At 48.0% G+C, this 26,855-nt stretch overlaps 1 protein-coding gene and 1 pseudogene across 1 annotated transcript; both read right to left on the bottom strand.

The window, feature by feature from the left end:
- Window positions 1–1,892: 1,892 nt before the first annotated feature.
- Window positions 1,893–14,920, bottom strand: LOC131590775 (keratin, type II cytoskeletal 1-like; annotated as a pseudogene).
- Window positions 14,921–20,740: 5,820 nt separating this feature from the next.
- LOC131590774 (keratin, type II cytoskeletal 8-like) lies at window positions 20,741–26,386 on the bottom strand. Its single transcript, XM_058861078.1, has 11 exons — window positions 26,313–26,386; window positions 25,959–26,190; window positions 24,513–24,730; window positions 23,791–23,851; window positions 23,100–23,195; window positions 22,623–22,787; window positions 22,414–22,539; window positions 21,786–21,991; window positions 21,552–21,580; window positions 20,949–20,980; window positions 20,741–20,854 (listed from the first exon to the last, which is right to left on the bottom strand). The coding sequence occupies exons 1-11, from the start codon at window positions 26,384–26,386 to the stop codon at window positions 20,741–20,743; spliced, it is 1,353 nt and encodes a 450-aa protein (XP_058717061.1).
- Between the last annotated feature and the right edge of the window lie 469 nt (window positions 26,387–26,855).

Here is a 26,855-nt window from a genome sequence, read left to right as displayed (position 1 = left end):
TTTTTGTAAAATCTTTCTTGTGGTTTCCTTCATTAAAGATTGATCCTGACTTACTTTGTGCTTCTCATATTTGATTGGGAACTTCTTTGATAGTGATTTGATAACTGATAGTGAATTGATAACTTCTTATCACATGAGAGTGTTGGGGGAGAGGAAGCTTTTCCAGTTCTGAATCACAATAATTTTGGCAAGGAAAGACCTTTACTATGTATATCACCTCCGGTAAAATGTATCTGCCCAACCTCAGGTTCATTTCTTTGTTGTGCTCTTTCATCAGTTTAATCACAAAACACTTTAGTACTTTTTTTTATTATTGATTTTGTGTTGGTTTATGTTATGCTACTCATTTCTGGTTTCTTTTTTAATCTGGTCGATGTACAATGAAACAAAAATATGTCCCTTTGGTCTTTTTGAAAGCCTTAATCATACTCATAGGACCTCAAAAACGATGTTGAAGAACCAGCCAAGCACATTATGGGGCTTTTTTCTCCCATAATACCCTCTTCCAGCAGATTTTGAAGAGATATAAAAGTATGTGTTTTGTCATCACATGGCTGTGGCAGATACGACATAAAAATAAAAAGACTGAGATGATTTTGTTCTGAATTTTAAAGCACCCATTGAATTCAGGTAGGAGTCAAATTTGGTGCAAATCATCTTAAAAGAGCTTAAATTTACACCAACCAAAGATTGGATCTGCGTCATGGGATCCACATTGCCCCATGTCTGGAAGTTTCCAAGGCCAGGCTGAAAGTTTCCTGGTCTAGTGGAAGCTGTCCCTCCCCACGGCAGGGTGTGGGACTGGATGGGCTTTAAGGTTCTTCCCATCCCAAACCATTCCATGATTCCTTAGCACTTCAGACCACTCTGCCTTCTCTGTTTAATTAAGATTTCTAATGATTATGTTATGTTATGTTATGTTATGTTATGTTATGTTATGTTATGCTATGCTATGCTATGCTATGCTATGCTATGCTATGCTATGCTATGCTATGTTATGTTATGTTATGTTATGTTATGTTATGTTATGTTATGTTATGTTATGTTATGTTATGTTATGTTATGTTATGTTATGTTATGTTATGTTATGTTATGTTATGTTATGTTATGTTATATTAGTGCAATTAAGGAATGGGCATTTCAGTACTTTTGGAAAACACGTAAAAGCAAACAGTAATATGTTGGTTCTCCGTTAATTTTAGTGGAAAAGGAGCAAAAGGTTTAAAGCCATTGAGTCATCCCAGGAGAAGTGAGGGTGTTATTTATGTGTGTCCAAGGAGCAGGAGTGGAGTAATTAATCTTTGCTGACTCCAGCAGGTGGAATTCTGAATTAAGATTTCCTTTATGGCTTCCCTGCCAGCACATGGATGACAAACACTTCCAGGACATCAGTGAAATCCTTCCTTCCTCTCTGTGAGCCTATGTGTCCCACCAAAAAACTCCACTGTCTCCTAAAGCTACTAAAGAGAGTCTCCTAAAGAGACTTTGATGAGCTCCTTTCCGGAAACACTGCCCAGAACACCTTAGGGAAAAGATTGTGGATTAAATCTCACAGTTTGGCACAGAGATAGCAAAGGTTTAATGAAGAAAAATAAAAGGAAAACAGGAATTGAGTGATAGGAGGATAAGTTCCCCAACACAACCAACAGCCCTTTAAAGAAAGAGCAGAAATCAAAAGGATTTGGGGGCTTTTAATGTTCCAAGTGTCCCTTTTTGATGTGATCCCAGTGGTGGATCTTCTCTGATGTGGTTTCCTGATGCTCCAGTGTTCTCACACCCAATCCGACTCTCCCTCATGTTGAGGTTATTTTTAGCAGTAAAAGTGGAGCAGGATTTTCATTTTTCTACTTTAGCCTTTAAATCCTACTTGTCACAACCCTCACAGCTGAAGTTCAGATCTGGCTGCTTCTGGGACAAGGAAGTCCAGTTGAAATCCTCACCCCTGGCCCACACATCCCTCATGGCTGAGCAGAGTTTCCCATGCTCTTGGCAGCCCTTCAGCTCTTCCCACAGCTCACAAGTGCCTCAGTGTCTGGAAAGGCTGAGCCCTCAGCTCTAACCCAAAATGCCTCTCTCCTGGGAATGCAGCCAGGAGCATCAGGGATAAATTTCCTCACTATGCAGCCAGACATGCTTCTGGAGGTGAATCCCCGGTGAGAGGCACAAATGTCATGGGGTCAGGATGCAGCACTGAATCTTCTGGGCTGTCCAGACCCACATCCCAGGTCAGTCCCAGAGTCAATGGAAATCACTGTTGTGGGAAAACGTAACGGGAGTCACTCATGGTGATGATTCTCTTTTCCTCCTCTTCCTTCCTCTCCTCCCCCTCCAAGCCACGGTGAGATTTAATTACAGGTTTAATTTTGTAAGGAAAATTGAAAACCTTTATCTTATTTGCATACTCCAACAGGGCTCCCAAGGCACATCCTGAAGAAGGAGGTCACAAGGTAATCCATGATGGAACAAGCATTTCTAGTACTTTCCACCCTCCTGGGGCTCTGGAGGAGCTCCAAGGACTGAGCACTGCCCACACACAGCTGTGGTGGAACCCACCTGCTCTCCTCACCCTCCAGCTGAGTCTTGCAGGTTGTACTCTCAATATCCAGGACCATCTTGCCATTCCACAACTCCTGGGAATCCTGCAGCATCCATGCCAGATCATCACTGGCCTTTGGGAGCTCATCTTGCAGCTCATTGTGCCTCCCCCAGGCATCTCTGAGAGCACGACCCCCTTGCTGCTCAATGTCACCAGGTGATTCTTGCAAAGACGACACCTTCTGGTGGGGACATGAGACATCCTGCCTTTGCCTGTCTTCTTCCTCATCATTCCCACCTCTAAAAGAGAAAATCCTGCCTATTTTGAGAGCCCTAAGATGGGGGGTATCAGGGCATTTTTTAGGAAAACCAAATGTTTCCAAAATCAATAATCAATCATAAAACACTCCAGGAAATCTGAACATATCCCTGTGCTGCCAGTCTGGGTTTGAGTTTTGTTTGGAGGATACCAATACTCTGCCCTAACTGTAACTAGTAATTAAGGTTTCCCATTGCTTCCCGTTATAAACTATATAATGAATTAGATGGTCTGGAAATTATACCAGTTTCTATGGGTACTGAATTACTGGTGAGTCATAATTCTACCCATTCATTGGATGCTTTGAACCCACGTCAGAAGCCAGAATTCCTGCTGAAGCAGTTTCAGCAATTTTCTGAGACCTGTAACTAATACCATGATCTAATTTGTTGCAATTAGTTCTTTGCAATAATCAAAAGGATCTAATAGAAAATTGGCTGAGAAATACTCCTTCTTCCCTGCTCAGCTCTGGGAAGAGCTTCCCTAGACCGATGGAGCTAGTGTGAGGCAACTCTCTTTGATAAAGATGAAAGAAATTGTGGGATCATGGAATGGTTTGGGTGGGAAAGGGCAGTAAAACTCATCCAGTCCCACCCCTGCCATGGGCAGAGACACCTCCCACTATCCCAGGTTGCTCCAAACGCCATCCTACCTGGCCTTGGACACTTCCAGGGATGGGGAAGCCACAGCTGCTCTAGGAAATCCGTTCCAGGGCCTCATTACCCTCACAGGGAAGAATTTCTTCCTCAAATCCAATCTAAATCCACCCTCCTCCAATTTAAAATTATCACCCCTTGTCCTGTTGCCACAGGCCCTGCAAAAAAATTTGTCCCAATTTTTTATAGAAGCCACAAATGTGTACAAAACAAAACTTGGGATGTGACACATAGGATCCAGACAGTAAATCCCATCCATTCCACCTGTTCCTTCATGTTTTCCAGGTCACGTTGTCTCCTTTGGATCTCAAATCTCAGTTTTTTCATCTCTTGCTGGTGGGACTTCAGCTTCTTGAAGTGCCTCCACTTTTCCTCCTCAAGTTCTTGGAACTGTTAGTAAGGAAGGAGAGAGCTGGGAGTTGATACTTGTGGTTTACATAGGACCCCTAAGTCTCTTTCCAAAGTGAATTAAACTCAGTTTAGAAAAAAAAGATTTTTGGTTCCTGAGACTGCCAGAAGAAAATGGAACTTCCCTCCACTGGTCAACTCACCTACAATTCCCCATTCCCAGCACCTCCCACCACCGGTGTTCTTCCAGCTTTGAGACTCACGGAGTTTTCCAGAATGAAAAATTAGATCCAGAAATCACTTATTGAAGACAGGAACCAAACCCCACCATTTTTGCACTGTTATTTCTGACAGTGGGAGGCTTAAGAAGCTGTCCCCAGACTTACCCTGGCTCAGTACAGTGCTTCCAACTGGGATTTGCTTTCCAAGCTATACCCTCATGCCAGTGCTCCATGCCCCTGAAGATGCCCCGCAAGTCCAGGGCTTGGCTGTTGTCCATTTTCACAATGACAGAGGCACCACAGGGACTTCTCTCCAGCTCAGACTTTTCCTAGAAGCTGTGGTAAGTGGCCATAAGTCACCACTGCATCCCTATCCCTGGATTTCCCATCTCACATCCTAGCAGAAGTAACACTGCCATGGAGAATCTGATCTGAGCCACAGCCCAGGAGTTGAAACGGAGTTTGGTTTATTTTTTTTCAGATCTCAAAATCTTCCTGATCTGGGGCTCCCAAAAAGAGCCTGATTGTTAATATGGCCCAAATTCATATAGACAACAAGTGGATGGGAGGAGGACCTGCCATGAGGAACAGATGGACAGGAGCATCCCTACCTGAGCAAAAATACATTTCAGGAACTCCATCTCCTGCTTTAGGGTTTCCATCTTTGCTTCTAACTCTGCCTTGGTCAGACGGACACAGTCCATGTCCTAAAAGAACTTCCAGACATTTAGGAGTCAAAATTATGCCCACACAAGGATCTAGGGCAATTCCATTATATTATTGGAGTAAGAAATTTTGTTTGAGAAACTCAGTTATCTCCTGACCAGCAACAGCTAAGGGGTTTCCAAGAATATAAATAGTATTGAAGAGTTCTTGCAGAAAAACCGTGATAATTCAAGCACAAGGATCAGAAAACCACCAGTTTGGAATGAAGTCTTCTCCTGGTGGCATGTTTTACCACACCCCACACATGTCCAAGGACTTCTAAGATTCTCTGGACCTGCCCCTTGCCTTGCAAGGAGTAGATCAGAGGAAACCCCCTTGGATCTCTGCACCCAAACCTTCCATTCATCCCAGTTCCTTACCTTCTTCAGCAACATGAAGCTGCTCTCAGGAGTGATGCATCTGTTCGCTTCCTGCTCATATCTGGTGGGGAAGGGACCAGTGAAGGGGTCATTCCAAGACTGGAGACCTTGTTTGAGCGGATATTTAGGGGACAGTGTGCTTTGTATCTCACCCTTTTGGATCTCAATCTTTTGGATCTCAACCTTTCGATCTCAACCTTTTGGATCTCAGCTTTTGAATCTCAAACTTTTGGATCTCAGGCTCTTGAATCTCAATGTTTTGGGTCTCAGACTTTTGTATCTCAGCTTTTTGGGTCTCATCTTTTGGATCTCAGCTTTTCGGATCCCAGATTTGTGCACGTCACTCTTTTGGATCTCAGCTCCTTAAGTCTTAGCCCTTCGAATTGCAGCCTTTGTTAATCTCAGTTTTTTGGAAGTCTATTGATACAGCCCATGCCAAGAGTCCCATTAGGGCAGCTGTTGGAGCTCCTGCCCTGTGGATAGTTTCTCCTCACTCATTGGCACCTGAACTCCTGCACAAACTTCTCTGTGTGGTTCAGCTCTGTCTCCACCTGGTCCTGTTCCCACCACAGTGAGACCAGCCACTGCCACCAGCCACAGGCAAAGCTTCCCAAGACATTGCTGATGTCCCTCTGGGCTGTCAGCACCTGCTTCCACAGGACACCTCATTAGGCAGCCAACACCTTGTTCTGCTGCTCCAGAAGTTGCATCTGCACTCAGAGAGCAAAGCCACCAGTTCAGGTGTGTATTGGGATGACTCCTACTGGGACCACAGGAGTGTGGGGGACACAAGGAATCTGCTCTTCTGGGTAAGCAGTCCCCAGGCTAGTTGAACCAGATAAGAGCAAAAAAGGGGGTCAATGTGGCCTTCCTAAGCCTACAATCAACAGGGAAGTGTCCCTAGCATGGAATGGGGTTGGAACTGGATGGTCCTTGGGGTCTATCCCAACCCAAGCCATACATGGTGGGATTTTTGGGGTGTCTTGCATGGGGCCAGGAGTTGAACGTGATGATCCTGATGGGTTCCTTCCAACTTGGCATAGTAATTCCATGATCCCATGAATCTATGAATCCTAGAGGAAAGTGAGCTTGCTGCTTATCCCTTCTCCAAGGAAGCCCTGGACAGCACAATCTTTGTAGCAGCTACAGAAACACCAAATGTTTAAATAAATCTGTGTCAATGGGCTGAAAGTGGAAACCTTCATTCATGGATAGGAGACCATGGAGAAATGTCTGGCTGCAGAATAAAGCCAACTGTGCCAAAGCCCCACTGGACACTTTGGAGGAACAGCTCCCTCCCACTATTAATAATGAAACCAGACACAGTTCATCAAAGTATTTAAGAGCATAAATCAGATTTAAGAAACCTAACAGGCTCTACCTGCATTCATGGCACCGGGGTCACGCACATCAAAACAAGCTCAAAGCTCATGAACTGCAGAGGAGAAGAGATACCGAAGCCTGGAATGCCAAAGTCTTCTCACAGCTCTTACTTGGCAGCTTAAGAGGCAAATTGGCTGTGGAGGCTCTTCAGCAGCTCCCTCTCCTGCTTTCAGATCTGCTGGCTTTCAGGGTTGACCTTCACATCCAGGGGCTGCAGGAGGTCCCTGTTGGCCTGCACCAGGCAAGCATGTCCACACTTGCCAACTAACCCACTGGTGCCCCAGCATCCCTGACCTCCCCACAGCCCGGAACAAACCCATTTCCATCCCTTTTTATTTTGGAGTCTCTGACCATGGCTCCAGGCTCCATAGCCTCTACCAAACAATGCCAGGAAGGAGAAGCCCTGCTTCAGCTGAGGGTCAACCCACTAGAAGCAGAGGATGGTGAGAAGAATCTTCTCCCATGGGAAGCTCATCCAGCTGGCTCGTGCTGGAAGACATGATGGAGGAGAGGACAACCCAGAAGGACCCTTCTGCTCCGACACCTCTGTGCTCCTCCTTTATACACTCAGGACCGGGGCTTGGTTGATGAAAAGGAATAATTTGGGCTTTTCCTGTGGTTTGCTGTCCCTGGCAGAAATTGGGAGGTTTAAATATGCAATAAAAGTGAACATTTGTGAAATCAAATGGAATTTCTCTAGGTGTAAATCTTGCAGTCAGCTTGGGTTCTTTTATTGGGTTAGTTTGTCCTCCCTCCTTACACTAAAAACAGCTTAGAAAATGGCCTGGAAACTGTTTCTTTCTTCCAAGGACAGTTTTGGAGAGGGGAGGGGAGGGGAGGAGAGGGGAGGGGAGGGGAGGGGAGGGGAGGGGAGGGGAGGGGAGGGGAGGGGAGGGGAGGGGAGGGGAGGGGAGGGGAGGGGAGGGGAGGGGAGGGGAGGGGAGGGGAGGGGAGGGGAGGGGAGGGGAGGGGAGGGAAGGGAAGGGAAGGGAAGGGAAGGGAAGGGAAGGGAAGGGAAGGGAAGGGAAGGGAAGGGAAGGGAAGGGAAGGGAAGGGAAGGGAAGGGAAGGGAAGGGAAGGGAAGGGAAGGGAAGGGAAGGGAAGGGAAGGGAAGGGAAGGGAAGGGAAGGGAAGGGAAGGGAAGGGAAGGGAAGGGAAGGGAAGGGAAGGGAAGGGAAGGGAAGGGAAGGGAAGGGAAGGGAAGGGAAGGGAAGGGAAGGGAAGGGAAGGGAAGGGAAGAAGGCTCCAGGGAGACCTTAGAGTCCCTTCCAGTGCCTAAAGGGGCTCCAGGAGAGCTGGAGAAGACTTGGGACAAGGGATGGAGGAACAGGACAAGGGGGAATGGCTTCTGACTGCCAGAGGGTAGGGTTGGATGAGATATTGGGCAGGAATTTCTTCCTGTGAGGGTGATGAGGCCCTGGAATGGGTTTCCTGGAGCAGCTGTAGCTGTTCCATTCCTGGAAGTATCCCAGGCCATGTTGGATGGGGCTTGGAGCACCCTGGAAGTGAAAGGTGTCCCTGCCCATGGCAGAGATGGAGCTGGACAAATTTTAAGTTCCCTTCCAACCCAATCCGTGATTCTGTGATTCTTGTTAAGTTTTTGGCTTTGATTGTGTAGAACACCTGGGGAAAAAACTCACATGGAGAAGACAATAAAGAGCTTTGAAATTAGGAGGCTCTGTCCCAAGGCTGTTAATTGGACATTGGTTAATCATTTAATTGAGAGCAGCAGTAAGTTGGCTGTGGTGGGCAGAGCATAAAGGAACCAGTAACCTGTATCCTGCAAAATTCCTTATTAATCCATCTGCTACTCCTTGTCACTCTCCTTTATATGGGAGCTTGTAATTAAAACCCTTGAGATAGCTCAAGGCAAATAAAAAGGGATTTATTGGAGTGTCTTGACAGATGGAGAAGGCTGAGAAGTTTCACAGAGCTGCTGAGAGCCCAAGAGGTGGAGCCAAGATTCCATCTCCCTGCCAAAACAAAAAATGGTGAAGGTTTCATTTCAGATGAATCAAAAGAAATAATTTTCCTCTGCTACTCCACCAGATTAATCCTGAATTTTTTCAATAGGCTCAAACCTTGATCAGTGTTTTTGTGACCATTAAACATTTAAACATTTCAAATCACCAAGAAATGGGATAATATTTCCCCTCCTCATTTGTCTCCTTGGTTTTTCAGGGATTTTTTAATATTTTTTTTTCCAGTTCCTGGGCTCATCAACGCAGTTTTCACCACCTTTCACAAGAAAGCTGATTAAAAACAAATCTGGTTACCAGGAACCTTGCTGGAATTCTGTTTCCAAGAGCAGCTGATGCAGAAAGTTTCCCTGTACCTCATTATTTGCAAATGTTCTGCTCTGGAACACTTTGCCCTCGGCCCAGCAAGGGAGATAATTGATAGGATGAGGCAGCTGGAAAGACAAGCAGCTTAATTAGGGGTTCTTGACAGTGCTATCAATTACACCCACACAGGGCAGCAATTGAAGTCTGGATGTTTCATTTAAACAGAGGCAGCATCCATGGCATTCCCAGCTGGAAGAGCAGGATTGAAGCCCAGGGGAGGACACTTGGCCTGGAGCTGTTCTGACTCAGCTTCATTTTGTGCCTCCAGTTTGTCTCTCCTTGGGCTTTTTTGAATCCCCCTCCTGGTACTTCTGAGGTACCTCAAGGGCCTTGAGCAGGGTTCTCACAACACCTGCCTTGAAAATTTGGAGCTTTTCAAGCAAAGAAGGAGTTCAAATACAGTCTTTATTTCCTCCCTGTGGCCAAAGTCAACATGGTCATGGCTGGGTCCGGGTCATCTTCCCAAATTGCAAAAGGTTGTGGATGGTTTCATTGAGTTTTCTTCAACTTTTCTAAGTCAAACTTCTGAATTTGGGTTTTCACAGCCCTGGATGTCACAAAAGGTTCATCCATCAGATCATCTTCTCTTCTTGCTCCCAACCCACTTGACCCCTGACAACCCCAAGTCCCCCCAAAAGGTACCTGAGGCCACCTGATGCCACCCTTGGGCTGTAGCTTACAGGGCCACAACATCAGCTCCGCCTCCCTCTCCCAGATCCACCCCATCCCACACAAATTGCTGGAGAAGACAAAATATTTATGCCTCATTTGACAGTGAAAGGTCCCCAGATTTGAAGCACACCAGGTCTTCTCCACTTCTCCTGCACAGCTGGTGGAACTCAGCTTACCTGTGTCAGAACAGTCACCTTTCTGCAGCTCCCTCGCAGGATAGGGAGGGTTGGATGTGGCCTGTGTACCAGGGTAATCACAGCTCATTAATGCTCTTCTCATCACCAGGAATTTTGGAAAGAGGCCCGGCAGTGATCCCCACAATTTTCATGGTGCTACAATACAGCCATGACTAATTTCACGGCTTTTTGCCAGAGTAAATCAGGAGGGAACATGTTGTTCTGGTCACATCTGTACAGCAAAGATGTAAAAACTGCACCAGTCAGACTGGGAGAACTGGGGTAAAGGCCAGATCCACACTAGCACAGTGCAACATTTTCCTCCCACTAGATGGTGGTATCTAGTGCATTTGAGCCCCTAGCTGGGTTCCTGGGGGTGCCAGAAGCATCCTGGAGAATCCTGAAGCACCCAAAGGAGGGCTGTGAGAATGGGGAAGGGTCTGGAGGACCCACACAAGGAGCAGCTGAGGATTTGCCCAGCTAGAGGAGTCTGAGGAGAGACTATTGGGAGCTGCAGCTTCATCCTGAGGGGCAGTTCCAATCTCTGCTCTGGGCACCAGAGACCCAGGGAATGGCTGGAGCTGTGTCAGGGACGTTTAGGTTGGACATCAGGAAAAGGTTCTTTCCTGGAAGGTGGTCAGACACTGAACAGACTCTCAAGGGAATGATCATGACCAAGAGGGTACCAGAGATCCAGGAACATTAGGACAATGCTCTCAGGAGGTGGGATATTGTAACTAGTGGGATTTTTTAAGTGGGATTTTAGTGGGATTAGGTGGGATTTGGGTCTATGCAGGGCCAGGAGTTGGACTCAAAGATCCTTGTTGATCCCTTCCAGCTCAGATATTCCATAGTTCTGCGATTCCATGGGATCGACCAGTTCACACCTGGAAACACTCATGAACCTTCCAGGATGCCACAAGCAAGAGGTTGTTACAGCAGTGGGAGATAATATTTAGGACAGCATTTGGACAGCGAGGTCCTCCATCCATGGAAGCGGACGTTCCCCACGGACTCGTGCTCCGAGGCTGACTCAGCCTGGGATGTTCTGTAAAACACGTGTGAACCTCTGGCACAAAACCAGCAAATAGAGAGTCAACAACCACCAAAGTCTCCAAAGAGAAGTGACCTTCTGCCAGCTCCACTCTTCTCCCTGTTCTCCCCCCATTCCTGAGATCCTGTTCATCCGCCAGCACTCCCAGAGGCTCCTGCTCTGCCTGGGCACAGGGTGTCAGCAAACTCCTTCTCTCGGCATTCACAGCCTGGTGGTGATGGAAAACACAGCCGAGGGCCCCCTCTTTTGATCCTCTTCTTCTCATACTTCAGCTCAGCCCCTGAACACCAAACCTCAAAATGTCTACAGCCTTATGGAGTCAATCTTGTGACATTTTCCATAAAAAAAACTTTGTGGGTGATCTCAAATTGACATTTGAAACAGAAGCTAGACTTGGATGATCCTTGTGGGTCCCACCCAGCTCAGGTTATTCAATGATTCTGTTATTCTATGAACTTAGGGATGAACCAATGAGGAGACAGCAATGGACATGGTTGAGGAAACATCAACATTGCATCTTTTTTTGATGATTTCCAAACATTTTTCAATGTGTTTTGGCACTTGAAAGAAAATCATCTGCTTGATCACCCCAGCTCAAATCTGAATGGTCAAAAAAACTGAATCTCAGCCTTCATCTTAAATTTCTGTGGTGCAGAGACCTGAAAAATTGTGTGGTCTGAAAACCTGTAATTTGTGCAATTGGTTTTAGATCTCTGTGGTTCAAACCCCTGGAATTTAGCCTTGGTCTTAAATTTTTGTGGTCTAAACACCTTAAATTTGACCTTGATCTCAAACTTGTGGTCTGAAGACCTGAATGTTGGTGTTGGTCTTCTGCTTTTGTGGTCCCAAGATGTAAAACTTGATCTTGAACTTAAATTTGTGTGCAAAACCCAGAAATTTGGTCTTGTTCTTAAATCCATGTGGTCCAAAGTCCTAAATTGGTCCAGATGCTCTCCTTGCAGAACCAGCAGGAGCCGGATCAAGAGCTTCTGGAGGAAATAAACCACTATAAATATTTTAAAATATGGTATTTTTAGGCAACTCAAATGCCAGATGAGATTTCCCCCTCCTACTCCAACAGGGATAATTGGATATGGAAGGAGGTGCTGGAACACGTGTCTCCAGAAACTAGGCAGCCCTTGATGGCTCTGCTGGTGAGCAAACAGGCTTGGATATTCTCTTCCAAGCCTCCCCTGTGGTACCTGGGATACTCCAAGTGTGTGAACAGCACTGAGTCCCCTCGGGGGTTCCCAGTTGCTGCTCTCAATTCCCCTTGGAATCAAAAGTCTGGCATCAACTGGAGCAGACGCTGTATCTGATCTCCAGCAGATGACTCATCCCCTCCAAGGGACAGGCATGAATGGGATGCTGGAATTGCCTTCAAAAGTGCTCATTTCTTAACAATTTTCTTCCTTTTTGTCCTTTCATGCTAAAAATGGGATCAGTAAAAAACACTCAGGCCTGACCACAGCACTCGTATTTTTATTATTAATAACATAGTTTTACTATTAATCAGATCTTTTATCGTAAGTTAAAATTATAAAAAAGTAAAAAAAACCCAATTTTTTTAAACTAAGCATTTTTTGTTATTAATCAATATTCTAATTATTAATCTGAAAAAATATTATTATAATATGAATCAAATATTTAATCCATAATCTAATTTTTAAATTATTAATCTGATAGCTATATTATTGATCAGGTAATTATAGTATTCCAATACTTTTATATTCAATACTTTTTTATTATTGTATTATCATGTTTGATATTTTATTAACATAAATCTTTTTTATTAATAAAATGTTTTGTCAATAATAATTTATTTTGTTGGTGTAATATTTTATTATTAATCAGATGATTTTAATTATATACTTGTATTATTAATCCTTTTTATTAATAATATATTTTTATTGTTTATGAAATTTTATTTCTTCTGGTTAGAGATGAGAAACACCCTGGCTGCACAATTAATTTATCAGTGAAACCAAAGCCCTGTAACCCTCTGGATTGTGCATAATTACTCCACTTTTTACCATAAAAGATGAGGTTTTGCCTGATCCCTTGGATAAAAACCGGATTGTGATGATGCAGAGTGGTTTTCATTTGGATCCTGAGGTTTCACCTGGATCCTGAAGCCTCCTGAGAGCTATGAAGCTGAACCTGGGTGAAACCCAGTTTTGACTGAACTACAACGTCTGGAGCTCCCTCCATGCAGATTCCAAAGTGCTTTGCTGTGGGGGTTTGATTTAGCCCTCCACATGGAATCATGGAATGCATTGGGATGGCAGGGACCTTAAAGCTCATCCTGCTCCATCCTGTCATGGGCAGGGACATCTTTCACTATCCCAGGTGCTCCAAGCCCCATCCAGCCTGGCTCTGGACACTTCCAAGGATGGGGAAACCTCTGAGAAATCCATTCCAGAGCCTCACAACCCTCACAGGAAAGAACTTCTTCCCAGTGTCCCACCTAACCCACCCCATTTCCATCCCCTAACCCACTCCTTTTCCCATCACTTCTTTCCAAGTCCCTCTCCAGCTCTCTTGGAGCCCCTAATGAAAGAAAATTACCATTAAAGATCACTTCCAACCAAACTAGTTCCATAATTCCATTGATATACCGTGGGTTTTTTGTGGCTCTACAGCACTTTGTAAATGAGGCTCCACAGTGGATTTCCCAGAAATCTGGGTCTCTCACCCTCCTGCCTCTCCCAGGACCCTTCACAGTTGGAATTTTTTCCAAAAGAGAGGATCCTCCTTCCTGCCAGCTGGGGAAAGGACATGAAATATTCCAAATGGGATTGGGACCCTCCAGTTATCTCAGTAGAGTGTTGCTAAACAAGGGTTTTGACATTATTTATTTTTGAACAAAATTTTGGCATAAAATCAGCTGCTCTGTGCTTTGTTAGAACTTTTGATTGGACTTTAGGGGAGGTTCTGGGAGAAATTTAGGGAATATCTTGCTTCCTGTCATAAAAATCACCACTGAGTAAGATCATAAAATGATGGAATGTCCTGAATTGGAGGTGACACACAACGATCATTGGGTCCAACTCATGACCCTGCACAGGACATCCCCAAAATCAGATGTTGGCCAAGAAATGTTTTCTCAGGTACACCCCATCTCACCATAACTTGGAACTCCAGGGGGAAAACTGAACCAAAAGTGAGATGAGACTTTGTTATTCCCGGACTTTCTGCTCCTTTCTTCATCTGCAGCTGCAGTGCCAAAAAAAAAAAAGCTACACAGAGGATCTGCCCCCAAGTTATTTAATGAGTGACTCCTGGAGGGAATAATGGAACTGAGGTGTAGCCATGTGTCCTTGCTGACTGGTCAGACCAGGCCTAAAGGACTTGGCCTTAAACCCCATTTTTACAGCAGACGATCTGCATTTGTCATTCTTTCCCAGGCACCTTCTACTTTTTCAATATTTCCAGGAGCTTTTTCCTGTGGTTGGATCAGAATTCCATGAATTCATGTATATGGAAAGTTCTATCAAACATCTCATTAGAGACATCAGAGTCCTTCCCTCCCCCAGACCAAAACAAACACACCAAACAAGGTTTCAAGCTTTTAGTTGCTAAAGATAAAGGTTCCACACAGCCTGAGATTAAAAGTTCTGAGAAAGCCCAAGGAAGGGACACCATCACAATATCAGCATCCAGCAGAGGAGTGGGGTGGAGAGTCCAGGGATGGTTGTGCAGTGAGAGCTCAGGATGATGCACAGCCCATCCAGACCAGTGGTGACAGCAGGAAAGTCCCATTGCCCCTGACAATGAGGGAATGTGTTCATCCCGTTCCACTGGTGAGATTTTGCGTCCAAGTTTTACTTGTGGGCAGCATCTCCAGATGAACTTGAGCCACTTCCATAGGCAGACCAGTAACATGGGCTTGGAGAAGACCACCCTCCTCCTGACCTGTGTTCCTCTGTCTCATCTCTGCAGATGGGTGTCCCATCTCCACTAGTCCCTGCTCCGTAGTAACTGTCCCCTACAGAGCAATCCCAACCTCTTTCCCCACTACTGCCAGGGCTGCAGGTGCCAGCAGAGCTCAGTCCTGAAACTCCAGAGATGGAGTTTCCTCCTCCCCCAGAGACTGACCCTCTCCTACCTGAGCTTCCTCCTCCATAGCCTGAAATTCCCTCATACCCAGAGTTTCCTACATGCCCTGAGCCTCCCCCATATCCAGAGCCTCCACCACATCCTGACCCTCCTCCAAACCCTGAGACACCTTCTCCCCCACAACTGCCATAAGTGGATCCACTATAGCCTGAGCTCCCTCTTTCTCCACATTCAGATATGGAGCCTCTCCTACTGGAACTTCCTCCTCCAAACCCTGAGCTCCGTCCATATACTGAACCACCTTCTCCGCCACCAATGCAACCACCACTGCCATAACCGGACCCTCCATAACTTGAGCCTCCTTCTCCTCCAGAGATGGAGCCTCTCCTGCCAGAGCCACCTCCATATCCTGAGCTCCCTCCATACCCTGAGCCTCCTTCTCCACCAACACACCCACCACTGCCATAAGTGGATCCTCCATGACCCGAGCTTACTCCTCCTCCAGAAATGGAGCCTCTCCTGCTCGAGCCACCTCCAGAGATGGAGCCTCTCCTACCTGAGCTCCCTCCATACCCTGAGCCTCCTTCTCCACCACCAATGCAACCACCACTGCCATAAGTGGATCCTCCATGACCCGAGCTTCCTCCTCCTCCTCCAGAAATGGAGCCTCTCCTGCCAGAGCCACCTCCATATCCTGAGCTCCCTCCATACCCTGAGCCTCCTTCTCCACCACCAACACACCCACCACTGCCATAAGTGGATCCTCCATGACCACCAGAAATGGAGCCTCTCCTGCCAGAGCTGCTCCCACCACTACCAGAGCTCATCCCCCCACTGTGGGGGCTGCAACTGCCACTGCCAGAGCCTGATCCATATCCACCAGAGCTGTGACCACCTCCAGAGATGGAGCCTCTCCTTCCTGAGCTTCCTCCATAGCCAGAGCTCATTCCTCCCCCAGAACTGCTCCCTCCACTGCCAGAGCCCGATCCCAACCCTCCAGAGCTGTGACCACCTTCAGAGATGGAACCTCTCCTGCCAGAGCCACCTCCATATCCTGAGCTCCCTCCATACCCTGAGCCTCCTTCTCCACCACCAACACACCCACCACTGCCATAAGTGGATCCTCCATGACCTCCAGAAATGGAACCTCTCCTGCCAGAGCTGCTCCCACCACTACCAGAGCTCATCCCCCCACTGTGGGGGCTGCAACTGCCACTGCCAGAGCCTGATCCATATCCACCAGAGCTGTGACCACCTCCAGAGATGGAGCCTCTCCTACCTGAGCTCCCTCCATACCCTGAGCCTCCTTCGCCTCCACCAATGCAACCACCACTGCCATAGCTGGATCCTCCATGACCCGAGCTTCCTCCTCCTTCTCCAGAGATGGAACCTCTCCTGCTCGAGCCACCTCCAGAGATGGAGCCTCTCCTTCCTGAGCTTCCTCCATACCCAGAGCTCATTCCTCCCCCAGAACTGCTCCCTCCACTGCCAGAGCCCGATTCCAGCCCTCCAGAGCTGTGACCACCTCCAGAGATGGAACCTCTCCTGCCAGAGCCACCTCCATATCCTGAGCTTCCTCCATACCCTGAGCCTCCTTCTCCACCACCAATGGAACCACCACTGCCATAAGTGGATCCTCCATGACCCGAGCTTCCTCCTCCTCCTCCAGAAATGGAGCCTCTCCTGCTTGAGCCACCTCCATATCCTGAGCTCCCTCCATACCCTGAGCCTCCTTCTCCACCACCAGCACACCCACCACTGCCATAAGTGGATCCTCCATGACCTGCAGAAATGGAGCCTCTCCTGCCAGAGCTGCTCCTACCACTACCAGAGCTCATCCCCCCACTGTGGGGGCTGCAACTGCCACTGCCAGAGCCTGATCCATATCCACCAGAGCTGTGACCACCTCCAGAGATGGAGCCTCCCCTACCTGAGCTTCCTCCATAGCCAGAGCTCATTCCTCCCCCAGAACTGCTCCCTCCACTGCCAGAGCCCGATCCCAACCCTCCAGAGCTGTGACCACCTCCAGAGATGGAACCTCTCCTGCCAGAGCCACCTCCATATCCTGAGCTTCCTCCATACCCTGAGCCTCCTTCTCCACCACCAACACACCCACCACTGCCATAAGTGGATCCTCCATGACCTGAGCTTCCTTCCCCTCCAGACATTGAGCCTCTCCTGCTTGAGCTTCCTCCATACCCTGACCCTCCTCCATACCCTGACCCTCCTCCATACCCTGACCCTCCTCCATAACCAGAACCACCTCCATACCCTGAAGCACCTTCTCCACCACCAATGCATCCAGAGCTTGATTCTCTACTGCCTGAACTCCCTCCATACCCAGAACTGATTCCTCCCCCAGAACTGCTCCCTCCACTGCCAGAGCCCGATCCCAACCCTCCAGAGCTGTGACCACCTCCAGAGATGGAACCTCTCCTGCCAGAGCTGCTCCCACCACTACCAGAGCTCATCCCCCCACTGTGGGGGCTGCAACTGCCACTGCCAGAGCCTGATCCATATCCACCAGAGCTGTGACCACCTCCAGAGATGGAGCCTCTCCTGCCTGAGCTCCCTCCATACCCTGAGCCTCCTTCTCCTCCACCAATGCAACCACCAGAGCTCAGTCCTCCACTGCCTGAGCTCCCTCCATACCCTGAGCTCATTCCTCCCCCAGAACTGCTCCCTCCACTGCCAGAGCCTGATCCCAACCCTCCAGAGCTGTGACCACCTCCAGAGATGGAGCCTCTCCTGCCTGAGCTCCCTCCATACCCTGAGCCTCCTTCTCCTCCACCAATGCAACCACCAGAGCTCAGTCCTCCACTGCCTGAGCTCCCTCCATACCCTGAGCTCATTCCTCCCCCAGAACTGCTCCCTCCACTGCCAGAGCCTGATCCCAACCCTCCAGAGCTGTGACCACCTCCAGAGATGGAACCTCTCCTGCCAGAGCTGCTCCCACCACTACCAGAGCTCATCCCCCCACTGTGGGGGCTGCAACTGCCACTGCCAGAGCCTGATCCATATCCACCAGAGCTGTGACCACCTCCAGAGATGGAGCCTCTCCTTCCTGAGCTTCCTCCATACCCTGAGCCTCCTTCGCCTCCACCAATGCAACCACCACTGCCATAGCTGGATCCTCCATGACCCGAGCTTCCTCCTCCTTCTCCAGAGATGGAACCTCTCCTGCTCGAGCCACCTCCAGAGATGGAGCCTCTCCTTCCTGAGCTTCCTCCATAGCCAGAGCTCATTCCTCCCCCAGAACTGCTCCCTCCACTGCCAGAGCCCGATCCCAACCCTCCAGAGCTGTGACCACCTCCAGAGATGGAACCTCTCCTGCCAGAGCCACCTCCATATCCTGAGCTCCCTCCATACCCTGAGCCTCCTTCTCCACCACCAACACACCCACCACTGCCATAAGTGGATCCTCCATGACCTGAGCTTCCTCCTCTTCCAGAAATGGAACCTCTCCTGCCAGAGCTGCTCCCACCACTACCAGAGCTCATCCCCCCACTGTGGGGGCTGCAACTGCCACTGCCAGAGCCTGATCCATATCCACCAGAGCTGTGACCACCTCCAGAGATGGAGCCTCTCCTGCCTGAGCTCCCTCCATACCCTGAGCCTCCTCCTCCTCCACCAATGCAACCACCAGAGCTCTGTCCTCCACTGCCTGAGCTTCCTCCATACCCAGAGCTGATTCCTCCCCCAGAACTGTTCCCAACACTCCCTGAGCCTGATCCAAATCCTCCAGAAGTCTGTCCACCTCCAGACATGGAGCCTCCATGACATGAACTTCCCTGTGCTCCATCTCCAGATATGGACCGTCTCCTGCTAGAGCTGCTCCCCGTTCCACAGCTCATGCCCTCATTGTGTGTGCTGCTGCTGCCACTCCCAGAGCCTGCTCCATAACCTCCAGAACTCTGTCCACCTCCAGAAATGGAGCCTTCATGACATGAACTTCCCTGTGCTCCACATCCAGATATGGACCCTCTCCTCCCACAGCTACTCCCACCTCCAGAGCTCATTCCCCCACTGTGGGGGCTGCATCTGCCACTGCCAGAGCTGGATCCATAGCCACCAGAGCTCTGGCCACCTGCAGACATGGAGCCTCTGTGACAAGAACTTCCCTGTCCTTCACCTCTGGAGGTGGACCCTCTCATGCCACAGCTGCTTCCTCCTCCTGAGCTCATCCCGCCACTGCGGGGGCTGCATCTCCCACTGCTGGAGCCAGATCCATAACCACCAGAGCCCTGACCACTTCCAGACATGGAACCTCGATTCCCTGAACTTCCCCCCCCATATCCTGATCCTTTCCCTTCTCTACAACTCGACCCGCCACCACCAGAACTGGATCCTCCACCTCCAGAGATGCTGCTACCCTTGGATATCGACCCTCCACTACCTGAACTGGATCCACCCCCTCCAGATCCTGAACCTTTCCCTCCACCAGAAATGGACCCACCTCCACCAGAGATGGATCCTCCACCTCCAGAGCAGCTGCTCCCCTTGGACATGGAGCCTCCACTGCCAGAGCTTCCTCCTCCTCCACAGATGGAGCCTCCACTGCCAGAGCTTCCTCCTCCATATCCTGAACCTTTTCCACCTCCATAACTTGACCCACCTCCACCAGAGATGGATCCTCCACCTCCAGAGCAGCTGCTCCCCTTGGACATGGAGCCTCCACTGCCAGAGCTTCCTCCTCCTCCACAGATGGAGCCTCCACTGCCAGAGCTTCCTCCTCCATATCCTGAACCTTTTCCACCTCCATAACTTGACCCACCTCCACCAGAGATGGATCCTCCACCTCCAGAGCAGCTGCTCCCCTTGGACATGGAGCCTCCACTGCCAGAGCTTCCTCCTCCTCCACAGATGGAGCCTCCACTGCCAGAGCTTCCTCCTCCATATCCTGAACCTTTTCCACCTCCATAACTTGACCCACCTCCACCAGAGATGGATCCTCCACCTCCAGAGCAGCTGCTCCCCTTGGACATGGAGCCTCCACTGCCAGAGCTTCCTCCTCCTCCACAGATGGAGCCTCCACTGCCAGAGCTTCCTCCTCCATATCCTGAACCTTTTCCACCTCCATAACTTGACCCATCTCCACCAGAGATGGATCCTCCACCTCCAGAGCAGCTGCTCCCCTTGGACATGGAGCCTCCACTGCCAGAGCTTCCTCCTCCATATCCTGAACCTTTTCCACCTCCATAACTTGACCCACCTCCACCAGAGCTAGATCCTCCACCATATCCTGAACCTTTTCCACCTCCATAACTTGACCCACCTCCACCAGAGATGGATCCTCCACCTCCAGAGCAGCTGCTCCCCTTGGACATGGAGCCTCCACTGCCAGAGCTTCCTCCTCCTCCACAGATGGAGCCTCCACTGCCAGAGCTTCCTCCTCCATATCCTGAACCTTTTCCACCTCCATAACTTGACCCACCTCCACCAGAGCTAGATCCTCCACCATATCCTGAAGCTTTTCCACCTCCATAACTTGACCCACCTCCACCAGAGCTAGATCCTCCACCATATCCTGAACCTTTTCCACCTCCATAACTTGACCCACCTCCACCAGAGATGGATCCTCCACCTCCAGAGCAGCTGCTCCCCTTGGACATGGAGCCTCCACTGCCAGAGCTTCCTCCTCCTCCACAGATGGAGCCTCCACTGCCAGAGCTTCCTCCTCCATATCCTGAACCTTTTCCACCTCCATAACTTGACCCACCTCCACCAGAGATGGATCCTCCACCTCCAGAGCAGCTGCTCCCCTTGGACATGGAGCCTCCACTGCCAGAGCTTCCTCCTCCATATCCTGAACCTTTTCCACCTCCATAACTTGACCCACCTCCACCAGAGCTGGACCCCCATCCTCCAGAGCTGCTGCCACCCTTGGTCATGGAGCTTCCCCCACCAGAGCTAGATCCTCCACCATATCCTGAACCTTTTCCACCTCCGTAACTTGACCCACCTCCACCAGAGCTCGATCCACCTCCACCAGAGCTTCCACCTTTTCCCCCTCCAGAGATTAGCCCTTTCATTCTGGTCCCACTGGTACCATCAGAGCTCATTCTCCCCTTCACACTTTTTATGCCTCCAAATACCCCAGGAGCTCTGCTGTCGTGGTCAATGATACCTGCAAGAAATGGAAATTAGGTTCAATTTCTTATTTTTACCCCAAAAAATTCTGAGCAGGGCTGGTTTAAATGTCATCCTTCCTAACTTGGTGGTCATGGAAATATTTTTGAAGAGGCCAACAAGAATCTCCCTTAGCAGAGTTCAGCCTATGGAATATTTTATCATTCTTCTTGGTTTTTAGCTTTTTTGAAAACACAATTTATGTCTTATTCCACACATGAACACTCAGTGCAGCCCAGCATTTGCAGAGGCCAAGATTATGTTTCTCTCTCCTTCAGCTTCCTTAACTTTTCCACAAATTTTAGGACTAGTTTTTATTTCCTTCCCTTCTGCCCTGCAATCAAACAGACCTATGGGTTAAATGTGCTGTTTCCCATGTCCTCCAAATTTATTAGATATTAGCCAATAATTCTAAAGCCAGATGTTATATTAACATGTGTTCACAAATTCCCGTTTGCATCCTTTCCTGAATTAAGATGGGAACTGGGATTGGTAGGTCCAGTGATGTCAAGATCACAGTCAGAACAGTTTCCTTTAAAAAACACTGTGAAAATCCCTGGGATACTCACATATCGTGGCCGGTGATCCTTCCTGGATCCTGTGGAGGAAAAATTACATTGAGGTAAAGCAGCCAATAAAATCAGAATTAAAATTCATGTTTAACCTGAATTTAAACCCATTTATCAATTATCTGCAGAAAGGTGATTCCTCCCAGTCCCAGTCCACCTCAGAGATCCCAGTGACAGATCCATGGACACACTACTTTGTCTGGGTTTTTCTTCCAGCATGGATTTTGCCCCCACCTGTTCTCCTCCTCCTCAAGGAGTGATCGATACATGGCGATCTCAATGTCCAAGCCCAGCTTCACATTCAGGAGCTCCTGGTAATCATGGACAAGCTGAGAAAGGTCATCCTTGGCCTGTTGGAGTGCATTTTCCAGCTTCTGGAGCTTTTCCTGGCTGTCCCTGATGGCCAAGCTCCCACGGTGCTCAGCATCTTTAATGGAGTCCTGGAGGCTGAAATTCTGAAGAGGGGAAACAAGGGAATATGACCATGTCCCATCTGTGGGGAGGATTTTATAACAGAATCATAGAATATCTATAGTCAGGAGGGAACCACAGGAATCATCGAGTCCAACTCCTAGACCAGCACAGGAAAACCCCAAAAATCCCTTATTTTCCACACCCTCCTAGAATTCCTTGGAAATCAAAAGGCTTTCCTCAGTGACAGAACACCAAGAATATATTAGACTGGGTAAATTAACACAATTAAACCGCAATATAGATCCCAAAAATCTAAATCTGCTTCATTGTGAAGAGAAAATTTCATCCCTAAGTTTGCCTCCAAATGATTGGCTGCCATATACTGCATTGAGGTCCCATGGAAAAGGGACTTAAACAATTTAATCTTTCTGAAAAGTATCAGCTTTACCCTTTTCCTTGCAATTTCAATTTCTGGTTGGAGTCTTTGGATCTGCCTGGCAAGTTCCTGGATTTCCTGGTGACTGTTCCTCAGCTGCTCTCGTTGATTCGCCCACATGTTCTGCAGGTCCTGGTACTGATGGGAAGAGGACACAACACATATTTAATTTCTTTTCCAATGAGGAGATTTATGCTCCTGTTTCCATGGTATCCACTCACCCTGCGCTGGTACATGGCATCCACTTCAGCTGTGCTCCTGTGGGCCATCCCCTCATATTCCTGCCTGACCTCCTCAATGATTCCTTCCATGTTCAGGTCCCTGTGGTTGTCCATGGACAGAATAATATCAGTGTTCCCAACAACCGTTTGCAGCTGGGACAGCTCCTGCACGGAAAACCAGGTTAGGGATTTTAACAGTCATTGTGGTCAGTCCAGGTCAGTCCCAGAAAAAATGGGACCTTGTGGCAAATTTCCCACTGGAATTTCTCCACCTGCAGCCCCCAGGAGCCACTGTACCCCTACCACCTGTAATTTTCAAGGTCTTCCAGCCTTCAGGACACACCATACCCCATTTCACTCATGAAAGTCCAAGGATAATTTATTCTCCAAGCCAAAAAATCCCACCCAAGCAAAATTTCTGGGAATTTCTAGGAGACATGTCCTTCAAGTCCTGAGGGTAAGATTTTAATCACTCACAGCTTCATATAAACACCGAAGGAATTCCAGCTCCTGCCTCAGGATATCCACTCGGACATCAAACTCCATTTTTCCCATGTAGGCACTATCCAGTTCCTGTAAAAAAAAACCAAAACCCATTGGAATATTTGTATTTTTTTGATCCAAATGCTCCACTGAAGTGCTATTCTTGTGATATTTCTATAAAACCTTCATTCCTGGGATCAAATAATGGCCTAGAGATCTCAGATTTCATTTGAAAAGCAATGGGAACAAAAGGAAAGCATTTAAGATGAAAAAAAATTGCTGGGAAATAAGTACCCCAACTGCAGCAGTAAATTGTTCCTGGGGAACATGAGAAATGGGAAAATACCATTTTTATTCATATTTCTAGTAAAAAGTTGCTTAAATTTTCTCTTCACAGACAGTTTTATTCTTCTAAGACATCTACAGACATTACTTAACATAATAACAATATTCTGCCTGGACTGGGATTGAGTGAATAGGGAAAAAACAGCAAAGGTCCTACAAAGGGCCAGTTCATTCTCTAGAGGAAATAATTCCTCCTCAGTCTTGTTCTGGTTTTCAGTTACTTTGGTTAAAATTAAACAAAGCTCAGTAAAGGCTTCAGCTTTTGAGAACCTTGTTAACCACCCAGATATTGTTTTATTTCCAAGGCTTTGATTTTGCTCAGGGTGTCGGGTTTATTCACCTTTTTAAGCTCCACAAATTCTTCCTCCATGGACGTGCGTTTGTTGATCTCATCCTCAAATCTGGGGTACATAAGGAGTTAGATTATTATCTATCATCTATTATTAATTAATCTATTTAATTAATCTACCCATTATCTTTAATTGTTTGTCTTAATTTTTAAGCCAAGTGGACCATTAAACAACAGAATCATCCAAAGACTGGAATGCTGAGTTTTCATTTTACTTTAATTGCAATTTCTGGCAAGTGCAAACCCTCTTCAAAGAGAGGTACTAAAACAGCCCAAAAAATGGGGTCAGTACTGAGCAGTCCTAAATTTAGTAATTCTGAGCTAAACTTTCCACTTCTCAGAGCTGTGGGTAGACATAAATTATCTAAGCCAGAAAAGGTGACAACTCTCCCCAACTTGACCCCAAGCTCAGCTCTGTCCCTCCCCACCAGGGCCCCGCAAATGGAATCCTGGGTCACTCACTGCTAGGGGGAGAAAGGAGTCGGGGAAGGAAAAATTATGGGAGAGATCATCACAAATTTTGATTTTCCTCTCATTTCAACTCTTACCAAACTCTTCCATCATCAAAGTCAAGCCCTGTAATGCACCTTCTGCAGAGCAGGGCTAAGAAAATCCAAACTCCTGCAGATGCAAAGCTGAGCTTTTACAAGGGCACAATGAGCATCACCTGGGAAAATCCCAGCACCTGCTTTCCCAGATTTGTGACTATTCACCTGTTTTTATAATCCTCAACAAGCTGGAGCATGTTGTAGGCTTCAGGATCCAGCTGCTCCTTCTGGCTCTGGAGTGTCTCAAGCTGCCGCTGCAGGTTGGTGATGTAGGACTTGAAGAAGTTGTTGATGTTCCTGCTTTCCTCAGGGCCAGAGCTTTGCTGCTGCAGAAGTTCCCACTTGGCCAAGAGTGCCTGATTCTGTCGCTCCAGACATTGAACCTGGAAGGGAAAACAGATCCAGAGGGGCAGTATTCCTCCCGTTGGCATCTCTGCCAAGGAGATGGGCTGTTAGAGCTGGGGATGTTCATTTGGAGAGGAAAAGCGAAAGGAGACCCTGGAGCCCCTTCCAGTGCCTAAAGAGGCTCTAGGGAAGCTGTCTTGGGACAAGAACCTGGAGAGAAAAGACATGGGGGAATGGCTTCCCACTGCCAGAGGGCAGGAATAGGTGAGATATTGGGAAGAAATTCCTCCCTGTGGGGGTGGGGAGGCCCTGGAATGGTTTTCCCAGGGGATTCTCCATTCCTGGAAGTGTCCAAGGCCAGGTTGGATGGGGTGTGGAGCAAAGTGGTCTAGCAGAAGGTGTCCCTGCCTGTGGCAGTAATGGGATTAACTTTAAGGTTCCTTCCAACCCAAATCACTCCACAATTTCTATAATAGTGACCTGGACACCCAAAAGTTTAGGAGGGAAAGAAGAGTCACTGACATGCTAATTTTCAGGACTACGGAATCTTAAACCTCCTCAGTGTAACCAACACCTCATGTCTGGTGAAACAGGAAACCCTGAAGTCTCCACATGTAACAGAGAGAAGCAGAGACAGAGACACCTCCCAGATACAATGGGGTGGAAGAGCTTTCGTGGCTGGTTTGAGCAGAAGCAGAAGGGAAGGCAGAACTGGAGAAATGGAAAGTCATGAAAGACCACCTAATAGAGAGCAGGGCTTCCAAACCAATAAATGTTTTGTTTTATAATTCAGAGAAATTGAATTAACTTGCAATTTCTGGCAAGTGCAAACCCTTGCAAGAAGATGCACTAAAACAGCCTGTTCTTGCAAGGTCTGGCTTTGCTTGAGAAAAAATTCTAACTCATCAAGATGTCCATCACCCATTTTTCCTGCTGGCATCAACAACCTCCAGGCACTAGAATATAGGAATATATATTCCCAGAAGCCACTTTCCTCAAAAAAGGAGTGAGTCTATGTGCCGGTGATATGCCAGCATTTTATTGTCCTGATACAAAAGACGACTCCAAGATCTTTATCCCAAGGCAAAAAGTGATTCACACAGCAGTGTTAACAATGACCCATTGTGAGCTTCACAACAGCCTGTGGGAATTCAGCCACTGCTGGGATTTTTGGGGGGAGAAGATGGAACATGACAGTGTCCGCATGACCCACACCTACCTTACACCTCCCCCTTCCCAGATAACACCACAGAGACCAAGACTCACCTTCTCGATGAATGATGCAAATTTGTTGTTGAGAGATTTGATCTGCTCCTTCTCATCTGAGCGCACTTGCTGGAACTCGGGGTCCACCTGGAGCTGTATTGGCCTCAACAGGTTGGTGTTGACATGGACCTCCTCAATGCCTCGGAGAGCTCCAGCCTGTCCCAATCCCTGTCCAGCCCCTTGTTCCCCTACTCTAAGGCCTCCTCTGAGCACCTCCCTGCCTGAACCTCCTCTGTAGGTGCCACCAAGCCCTGTTTCACCACACTGAAAACCTCCTATGAAATATCCTCTTCCACCAAAGCCCCTCTCAGGTTGTCTCCAGCCACCAAACCCAAGGCATCTCCCATATCTTACTCCTTCTCCTCCATAGCCTCCACCAGTATAGACATTCCTAAGCCCTCCAAGGTTGTGGAGGCTCCTGCTGCCATACCCATGCCCAAACCCTCCAAATCTCCCATCTCCACCACCAGTGATCCCACAGTGAGTGGAAGAAGAACTGAAATTCCCGTTCCCATGTCTGGAGAAATATTGTCTCATGGCAGCACTTCCAGGTGGGAGAGCTGGTGGAGGAGGTGATGAAACAGGAGGAGAAATGAGAATGAAGGATCCTCAGCTACTCCAGAGGAGTATGGAAGTTCTCCTTTATACGTTCTGGAGGAGCTTGTCTCCATTCCGTGGTAATTAGCAGGTCTCTAATGTTGTTATTGGGTTTGGTTAATCAGGCAGCAATTAATGGCTGCCCGGAGAGGTCGGATAAACACCAACACCAGTGGGGCAGTTGTGAAATTCCCCAAATCCTTCCTGACTCATGAGCTTTGCTGACAGATCTCCTTATCTCATTAGCCTCCATCCGTAATTACAGTTATCCTTGCTCATATTCTCTCCCATAATTCCCCA

The sequence above is a fragment of the Poecile atricapillus genome, chromosome 35, assembly GCF_030490865.1.
Source record: "Poecile atricapillus isolate bPoeAtr1 chromosome 35, bPoeAtr1.hap1, whole genome shotgun sequence".
In the NCBI taxonomy this organism is placed as follows: Eukaryota; Metazoa; Chordata; class Aves; order Passeriformes; family Paridae; genus Poecile; species Poecile atricapillus.
Note: the sequence above shows the minus strand (reverse complement) of the source record. Positions and strands in the feature narration are given on the sequence as shown.

Bases quoted from the DNA above. Each gene is read 5' to 3' on its own strand.
- LOC131590774 (XM_058861078.1), bottom strand. From the start codon at position 26,386: ATGGCAGCAGGAGCCTCCACAACCTTGGAGGGCTTAGGAATGTCTATA. The intron at 22,788-23,099 runs GTGAGTGATTAA...TTTTCCGTGCAG, and splicing joins TTCGGTGTTTATATGAAGCT to GAGCTGTCCCAGCTGCAAAC. The intron at 22,540-22,622 runs GTGAGTGGATAC...TCTTCCCATCAG, and splicing joins ATGCCATGTACCAGCGCAGG to TACCAGGACCTGCAGAACAT.